Source organism: Prionailurus bengalensis, chromosome A1, assembly GCF_016509475.1.
Source record: "Prionailurus bengalensis isolate Pbe53 chromosome A1, Fcat_Pben_1.1_paternal_pri, whole genome shotgun sequence".
NCBI classification, from domain to species: domain Eukaryota; kingdom Metazoa; phylum Chordata; class Mammalia; order Carnivora; family Felidae; genus Prionailurus; species Prionailurus bengalensis.
The window spans coordinates 175,128,312-175,138,045 of NC_057343.1; the positions used below are offsets into that span (position 1 = coordinate 175,128,312).

Consider the following 9,734-nt stretch of genomic DNA (forward strand, 5'->3'; position numbering starts at 1 on the left):
TACTGCCCTATTTAATTTGCAACAACCATAAAAAGAGACCAAGCCTGGAGTTTTAAAGGAAAACTGGAGTAAATATATGGAGAGGCAAGATTTACATTGGGTACTATTCTCTGGAATGTGCCCTTCATTTCTCTTCAACTCAGAAGGCTCAGAATGAAAAGGCTTGGTTGGGCGGTCACGGGGGAGGGGAGCAGTTTGAGAGAGCACCCACGTTTGTGTGTGAAGGGCCACAAGAGACACCACAGACGAAGGATGACATCTGAGCACTTAAAGAGAGGAGCTGGACGAAGATGAGGGAAGATGGACGACACCTGGAAGGAAAGGGGGCTTGAGACCAGGGGCAACGGGAACGAGGAAGAACTGGAAGGAAAGGCAGCTGTGAGTTATCCTGAGGCCACTTCTTCCTTCCACCTTTTTTCTCCCTCTCGTCTTTTCCTTGCTTTTCTCGGTCACGATTAGGCCTTCAGCACTCTTTTCTATTTGGGTGATTACCAAATCTCTCCAGTCCTGACTTTTCTCCAGAGTTCACCTCCTCCTGAGGTCCCAACTGAAGGCGGCATCCCTTCCACCGCAAGCCTGCTCCTACTCATGTACTCGTTCTCACTTATCAAACATCCGTTAGAACTGCTCTTTCTCCTCTCTTCCTTCAGCCATTCTTTCACTCAACAAACATTTATTGTGGGTCCACGTCCTTCACACCGCCACGGCACTGGGGCTACCCCATGCACTTACCACGTTGGGTCACTTCTCCTCTGAAATCTTGTCTGTCCATCTCCTCTAAGTTCTTTACTGAGATTTACTGAGAATCCTGCATGCTTGAACCAGGGCGACACGGGACTAGATGTTAACTGGTCTGGCATGCCATTCATTTTGTAGCGACCACTTCGCAGTTAGCACTATACCTGGGGCACAGAAGGGGCTGGCAGTGGAGGCGTCGGGACTACAAACTGGCTGGGACCGGAGGAGCAGAAGCTAGGAGATTTGCCTCGAAGGAGTATTTGCATATGAAGAAAGGTGTCTTCCTTAACCTGTAGGTTACAGACCTATACCAGCCAGAGAATTCTTTTATTTCTGGGGTGTGTCCGTGGGAAGCTGGGAAGAGGGCTGGAAGTCTGATGTTGAGAGTCTTCTGATAGAAAGCCTGTCCACCTCCCACTCCTGGAGTACTCAACAGTCACTTGTTGAATACATCACCTTCTATGAGAAAGACCACGGACATTGTGTTCTCCACTGTATCCCCAGCGCCTAGCACATCTAGCCCACATTAGGGGTTCCGTAAATATCTGTGGAGGATTCTAGAAAGGCAGGGACCATAGATATTTCATTCACCACCTTAGGACGAAGGACAAAGACTAAAGACTAAGGAGCCTGAAGGAAAAAGGGAGCAAGACGTTTCCCTCCCTATTCCTTTAGAGCTGGGTAAATGTTTGCTAAGCGAAATAAATCGCCCTCCTGCACTACTCCAAAATCGGGCCCCTCGCTCGGCTGCCAGGCCCTGGAGCGCAGCCACCATCTGGCTCAAGCTCAGGCCCGCGCTTCCCTCCCTCCCAGCCCGGGCTCCTGTTACCTCCCTGCACACATCTGTACCCACCACAGGCCAAACAATTACACGCTCCCGCGTCCCTGCCTCGAGATCCCCCAGGACCACGTCCCCCCAGCTCCCCGCCCCCACCCGAGCTCCGGGGAAGCCGGCGGCCGGGCCTCACACCGCCGCTTGCAGCCGGCTCCCGCACCCCCCCGCCACAGGCGCGCCAGGCCGCCGTCCATGTGCTCGGCCGCCGTTGCCAGCCCCGGCCCGCTGAGGCTGCAGCGCGGAGCCCGGGAGGCCCGGCGGCCGCGGCCCGGGCCCGCCGCGCTCCTCAGGGCGGGAAAGGTCGGCAAGCGGCGAGGCGGGAAGCGGCTGAAGCTGTGAGGCGCCAGGGGGCGGGAGGCGGTGGCGCGGGGGGACCAGCGGGCCGAGCCGGGGGTGCGAAGATGCGCAGCCCGAGCGGGGGCAGCGCTCTGGCCTCGGCGGGGCTGGGCGAGCGGCGGCTCGCTCACTCACCACGGTCCGGCGGGGCAGAGCGCCGGGGGTTCGGGACAGGGCCCGGCGAAGCCTCCGCGCCCTGCCCGAGCGGGCCCCCCCGGAGCTCTCGGAGCCGCTGTCGTCCGAGATCACGATGAAATCCTCCATGGCTGCGGGCCCCGGCCGAGGCGGCGCGCGGGCGGCCGGCGACCCGGACGACGGCGGCGGCGACTTCGGTTCCTGCTGCTGAGGCGGTGGCGGCGGCGACAACCGGAGCCATCACCCCGCCGGCCCCGCCCCTTCCCGCCCCGAGCCCCGCCCCCGCCGGCCGGCTCCGCCCCGCCCCTCCGGAGCCAACCCCCCCCCCCCCCCCCCCCCCTCGCCGGCGGTGGCGAGCGGCGGGCAGCGGGCGGGTCTGGCTCTGGCCCCGCGGGCGCTGTGCTTGGCGGGGAAACTTATCTTCCCTTCCTGGGGAGGAAAAAAAAGAGAGAGAGAGAGAAAATCAAGTCGCAGCCGGCTTGGGCCGGTGTTGCGGGCGGGCGTGGGAGACGCTGAGGCTGCGAGGGCTTCCCCAGCTGTTTCCAACTGACCCCAGTGTGAAGTGAGGTGTGAACAGGCAGGCCTCTGACTGAGCCCGAGCCCACTGACTGCCCAGGAGAGAGGCCCTTGAGGACCTGGCCTGCAACAGACTGGCTGGAGGGTCCCCCACTGACTGAGGGTAGGTGGCCTGGCCTGTGGCTGAGGGGGCAGAGACCACCCCCGCTCCCTTGTGCACAGGTGCCAGTACGACTGTGGGATAAATGCCTAGAAGTGGAATTACTGGGTCAGAGGGGATGTTTCTGCTGTTTCGATAAATGATGCCAAATTACTCCTAAATCGTACCAACTGGCAGTTTCACCAACAATCTGGGTCACGCAGGCATTTAAACTGTGAGATTCAGAAACTTGGGCAGTTGGTAGCAGGATCAGAAACTTGAAAAAATGTACAAAGAGAAGCCCTGAGATGGCTCCCGCCAGGAAAAATGAGATGTTATGAATGAGCAAAGTTATAAAGATAAAAAGATATACCCGGTAGAGGGAGAAGTGGTAGGTAGGTGGCCGGTTGTAGGGCAGGAACAAGTCAAGATGGGGAGGATCTGTGTTACGATAAATGTTGGGTATTGACAAAATCCTGTTGCTCATGCTCCCGCAACTTGTTAATATGAGTTGACAGAGCCAATGGGAAAACGTATTTCTCAGAAGAGGGATTGATTTCCAAAGGAATGGTTATCAGATGCTACCTGATAAGCACTGTCTAGAGCAGTGATTCTCAAACTTCAGTGAACATCACAATCACCAAGAAGACGTGTTCAAACACAGATTGTTGGGCCCCACCCCGGAGTTTGTAATTCTGGGGTACGAGGCATGAGGCTCTGAATTTATATTTCTGAAAAGTTCCTGGATATCGTTGATGCTGCAGGTCTGGGCACCATGTGTTGAAAACCACTGGTCTGGTGGGCAGGGAGTCTACTGCCAACGCATTTCAGAAGTTCTGGTTGAATGGTGAAAATTATCCCGCTTGTGAGGGCATTCATTAAGTTGTCTTCACCAAATGCCATTAAACATTCGGTTTATTTGACTCCCTGCTTCTTGAAACACTGTCTTCTCTAAGCTTCTGTGACGCTGCCCCTCTCTGACCACTTCTTTTCAGTCTTCCTAGATGACTCCTGCTCCTCTACTCACTCCTTGAATCTTATTTTTAATTTTTTTTAACATTTACTTCTTATTGACAGAGACAGAACATGAGCATGTGAAGGGCAGAGAGAGGAGGAGACACAGAATCTGAAGCAGGCTCCAGGCTCTGATCTGTTAGCACAGAGCCCAATGTGGGGCTCCAACCCACAAACCGTGAGATCATGACCTGAGCAAAGTCGGACGCTGCACTGACTGAGCCACCCAGGCGCCCCATCCTTGAATCTTGATGTTCTTCAGAGTTCTAACAGAGGCCACCTTCACACACTCTCCCTACGCAGTGTCCACATGACTGTAAGGGTAACTTTGATGTGGATGGCTCCCACAGGCTTATCTCCAGCCTTGCATGTATATTGAATGAATTAAAACCGAACCCCTGTCCCCTCAAAAAAAGCCTGCTTCTTCTTCTCTGTTCCCTGTCTTAGTGAGCGGTGGTACTACCAGCCAGCAATTGCTCAAGTGAGAAATCTGAGCATTATGCTTGATTTCTACCTCTTTCTCACCAACAAGTCCTGGCTCTTTTATCTCCTAAATATTTTTCGTGCCCGTTTGCTTCTTTTGGCCTCTTCTGGGATCCTTCTAGGCAAGCTAAGGTCACCTCTGGCCCAGTCTGCTTTAGTAGTCACCTATTTAGTCTTCCTGAATCTATTCTTGCCCTCTTTCATTTCTTTTTCCACATCCAAAGTGATCTTTAAGAGAGTATGTAATCAAGCCCCCTTTAGTGGCTTCCTAATAACACTGTGTCTTAGTTGCCACCATATTAACAAAATACCATGGCCTGGGTTACTTAAACAATAGAAATTTCTTTTCTTACAGTTCTAGAGGCTGGGAAGTCAAAGATCAAGGTTTCTGGTGAAACCTCTCTGTTTAGGTTGCAGATTTCTTTGTACAGCCTCACATGGTCTTTCCGCAGTGGGTGTATGCTGAGAGAGAGGGAGAGAGGGAGGGAAGGAGGGAGGAAGAAAAGAAGGAGCCTTTAAAGGAAAGAGGGAAGGAGGGAGACAAGGAGAGGGAGAGGGGAGAGAGAGGAAGGGAGGCAGAGAAGGGAAAGGAGAGAGAGAGAGAGAAGAGAGAGATTTCTTCCTCCTATAAAGCCACTAATCCCAGCATGAGGGCCCAATCTACATGTCTAATCTAACCTTAATTACCTTTCAAAGGTCCCATATCCAAATACCATCACATTGGGGGTTAGAGTTTTTTGGGGGGAACACAAATATAGCACTACAAACTTTTAAATGTAAAAAATATATTTTTGTAAATTATATAAATATTATATATAGTAAACATATGATTTCGCCGTAAGTAATTTTTACCCTCCCCCCCCAAAAAAGGAAGGGAAAAAATTTTGAACTCTATGGTATGCATGTTACAGTGTTAAGGGACGAAGTGTACTGATGTCTACAAGTTATTTTGAAATGCATCAAAAATAGATGAATGTGTAGATGGATAAATATGGATAAAGCAAATATAACAAAATGTTAACATTGTCAAATCTACATGATACTTTAACTTTTATGTAAATTTGAATGTTTTCATATTACATTGAGAAAAAATTTAAAATTAAGAAAGTGAATTATGATTTCATAACGTTTTAAAAAAAGGAGAGTGAAGATTATGATGAACCCTGTGTGCCCATCATCCAGCTTCAAGAATGATCAATCTTGTTCCACTTATATTCTTACCCACTCTGTCACAACACAGTGACACTTTTGAAACAATAGTGAACAAGGTAGACATGGTCTCTGGTTTATGGTGATTATACTTTGTGGAGAAAGCAGACAATAAGCTAGTAAATAATTATAAATTATGACAAATATATAACCAGTTTGTGATATACTTGTGAGATGTAACTTGTGAGATATAAATATAAAATAATTTTATTGTTTCTCCAGTAACCATCACCACTGTCTGTAGAAATCCTTTTGTTCTCTAGATAGTTAATTCCCTTAAAAAATAGTTTATTCTGTGGGGCGCCTGGGTGGCGCAGTCGGTTAAGCGTCCGACTTCAGCCAGGTCACGATCTCGCGGTCCGTGAGTTCGAGCCCCGCGTTGGGCTCTGGGCTGATGGCTCAGAGCCTGGAGCCTGTTTCTGATTCTGTGTCTCCCTCTCTCTCTGCCCCTCCCCCGTTCATGCTCTGTCTCTCTCTGTCCCAAAAATAAATAAAACGTTGAAAAAAAAATTAAAAAAAAAAATAGTTTATTCTGGGGGTGCCTGTGTGGCTCAGTCGGTTAAGTGACTCTTGATTTCAATTCAGGTAATGATCTCATGGTTCGTGACATTGAGCCCCGCATCGGGCTCTGCCTGGTTGGGATTCTCTCTTTCCCTCTCTCTCTGCCTCTCCTCTGCACACGCTCTCTCTCTCTGTCTCAGAATAAGTAAACATTAAAAGATTTTTTTAAAAAAATATCCTGTTCTGGTCCCATTCCAAGCATTATGACTTAGGCTTGTCCATTTAAAGTCTTTAATCTCATATTTAATTTATAGCTCTTACCATTCTCCGGGTGCAGGTAGACTTGTGGTTACAACAGCTCCTCGTGGAGAGGGTGGTAATGTCCCCTTCTGTACCCTTGACTCTTGTTCCTCCCAAGTAGGAATGAGGAAGAGGGAGAGAGAATATTCTCTGCAAGACTGTCCAGAAAGAATTGTTTGCTCTTTTTCTGCTGGTTGTTGCTGTTTCAATAATAGTTCTCCCAATGTGTGGGGAGTACAGAGGCTAGCTCTCTTACTTGGACGGGGCACATGGTTGCTCTCTGGGGCCTGCTCTGTGTACATCCTAACCTAGGAGAAGTCGGTCTCAACCTCTTTCTCCCAGACATCCCCACCAGTCCCTACCAGGGGCAATCTAACCTGTAAGCCTGTTGGGGATCCTTGTTGTTCAGCGATCCTTGTCTGGAGGGGCTTCTTGGGGAGTGCCAGCAAGAGCCTTGAGGCTCAGCCATCTTCTGTGCTCTCCAGGAGACTCACACATGGAGATTTTGCATGCTTAAATCAGGAAGGAAAGAAATGCAGGCAGCTCTCATCCTGATGGCCTTTATCTAAGCCCACGTTAGCTCTCTTCTCCCTTCCTTCGCACCCAAGGACATCAGGGGTTTGTTCAAGTCATGGTTCAGTAACTTTCAGACAAGTTCTCAGCGTGGGGAATGGGAAGAAGAATAGTTTGCTGCACTTTCAACTTGTGGTAAGGGAATGGGGGGAACAAGTTGAATGACCCCATCTTCTTTAGCTAGGGAGAATTAATGGATGGTTGCTAACTACAATATTCATCTGGATATATGAACTAATTGGAGAAAAATTTAAATTCTACTTTTGTTGCAGAATTTATGATAAAGTGGTTAATATTAGTAACTAACTTTTAAGCATAGTGATATGACTTTAAGGGTACAACGGTGTTCTGATTGTATATATCTTTCTCATCAGCCGTCCTGCCTGAAAGTCAGGAAACACAGGGGCCCTGGTTGTGTAATAAGAGTACACTTGAAAAATGCCTTGTCCTTATCTGAAAACCCAGATGGAAGAATACCAGCCCTGAAGTTGCTTTTCTTAAAACTGTAAGTAGTGTCACTTATGTTTTCTTGGTCATCCTGGGTCTGTCTTGAAATACTCTGTTTACCCAAGACTTCTAAAATCATAGTTTTTCACAAGCTAGTATCTTTGTGTGCTTTTCTTTTCTTTTTTTTTCTGGGAGATTTGTCTTATTTTTTTCCAGATTTATTGAGATATAGGTGACACATAACACTGTGTAAGTTTAAGAAGTACAATGTGATATTTTGATACATACATATGTTGTGAAATATTTACCACAATAAGGTTGGTTAACACATCCTTTACCTCACATAACTACTGTTTTGTTGTTGGTATGGTGAGAACATTAAAGCTTTGGTCTCATAGCAACTTTCAAGTATACAATACAGTATTATTAACTATGGTCATCATGCTGTACATTAGATGCCCAGAACTTATTCATCTTAAAACTGAAAGTTTGGACTGTTTGATTAATAGCTCCCCTTTACCCCCTCCCAACCCTGGCAACCACCACCCTCCTCTTTGTTTCTATAAGTTTAATGTTTTAGATTCCACATATAAGTGAGATCATAGAGTATTTGTCTTTTCCTGAATTATTTTCCTTAACATAATGCCCTCAAGGTCCATCCACGTTGTTGCAAACAAGAAGGATTTAAGGCTGAATAATATGTGTGTGTGTGTGTGTGTGTGTGTGTGTGTGTGTGTGTATTTTTCAAGGTGATACTTCTCAATAGACTTATTCCCCTTAAATAATACATTAATCCCTTGTAAACTGAGAGGCTAACGCAGTCATTTATTCATCCAATGATTACTGTATAGGTATCTCCCACTTTCCTGAAAGTTCCACATTATACCACTTTGCTTTTACGAAAGACTTAACATTAGTATTTGTTTTTGCTAACCAAAAGAAATCTGAAGAGGATTTTCACCCTTATGAAAAAAGGCAAAAAGCAAAAACAGTGTCCAGCATTTATTTTGCAGCCAGCCCTAAGAGTGGCAGCTTGCACCCCAAGCAGTGAGAACGGCCCTGCCCAGCTCCTTTACCAGGATCTCCACTCAGCATCTCAGCAGCGAGCCACTGTAGCTTTGAACTGTGTCTGTGAGCATCTGTGCTGTATCTCAGTTTATTTTGTGCAACTGTTAGCAAGATGTGTCCTAAGGTAAGGGAAGAGCCTAAGAGAGGTTATTTTGGGGGTCTGGAAACACAAAAAATTCCATATAAATGAATGGAAATTGCTTCTTTGCTTTATGCCATTTCAGCTTATGAAGGGTTTCACAGGAGGACGCTTAGTTTTGGATGGAAGGATGTATTGAGTGCCTACTGGGTGTCAGGCACCTTGTTAGGGGCTGGGGATGAAACAGTAAGCAAGAGAGTCATGGGCTCTGTTCTCACAGAGCTGAGCAGTCCTACTTTGTGAATGAAGAAAACAAATCTCAATCTCTTACTTTCTTTTGAAAAATATTTATTTTTTTAAAAAAATGTTTGTTTATTTGTTTATTTATTTATTTAGTTGGGGGGTTGCCTAGAAGAGTTTGCTGCAGTCGCTCTCATACATCTCGCGTAGATTATTTTTGCCAAATCTGATCACTTATGTATTTAAAACTTCCGAATAACATATGTATATGACCAATCTACAATAATCCTGATTCAAAAAAGAAAGTTCTTCGTTCAGTCAGTCTAATCTGCACTGAAACTTTTTTATTTTATTTTAGTTTTTATTTTTTAAAATTTACATCCAAATTAGCATATAGTGAAACAATGATTTCAGGAGTAGATTCCTTAATGCCCCTTACCCATTTAGCCCATCCCACCTCCCACAGTAACCCTCAGTTTGTTCTCCATATTTATGAGTCTCTTCTGTTTTGTCCCCCTCCCTGTTTTTATATTGTTTTGTTTCCCTTCCCTTATATTCATCTGTTTTATCTCTTAAAGTCCTTATATGAGTGAATTCATATGATTTTTGTCTTTCTCTGACTAATTTCACTTAGCATAATGCCCTCCAGTTCCATCCACGTAGTTGCAAATGGCAAGATTTCATTCTTTTTGATTGCCGAGTAATACTCCATTGTACATATATACACCACATGTTCTTTATCCATTCATCCATCGATGGACATTTGGGCTCTTTCCATACTTTGGCTATTATTGATAGTGCTGCTATAAACATGGGGGTGCATGTGTCCCTTTGAAACAGCACACCTGTATCCTGTGGATAAATGCCTAGTAGTGCAATTGCTGGGTCGTAGGGTAGTTCTATTTTTAGTTTTTTGAGGAACCTCCAAACTGTTTTCCAGAGTGGCTGCACCAGCTTGCATTCCCACCAACAATGCAAAAGAGTTCCTCTTTCTCCACATCCTCGCCAACATCTGTTGTTGCCTGAGTTGTTAATGTGAGCCATTCTGACAGGTGTGAGGTTGTATCTCATGTGGTTTTGATTTGTATTTCCCTGATAATGAGTGATGTTGAGTATTTTTT

General features: G+C 46.5%; 1 protein-coding gene across 1 annotated transcript in view; it reads right to left on the reverse strand.

Annotated features, from left to right (window-relative positions):
* The window catches only part of SIMC1 (SUMO interacting motifs containing 1), an 82,945-nt gene extending 80,630 nt beyond the window's left edge, over nucleotides 1-2,315 (reverse strand). Inside the window, exon 1 of the mRNA XM_043598188.1 lies at nucleotides 2,045-2,315. Within this exon, the coding sequence (XP_043454123.1) occupies nucleotides 2,045-2,173 (129 nt within the window). The 5' untranslated portion in view covers nucleotides 2,174-2,315. The remainder of the gene's footprint in view (nucleotides 1-2,044) is intronic.
* Nucleotides 2,316-9,734: the final 7,419 nt, after the last annotated feature.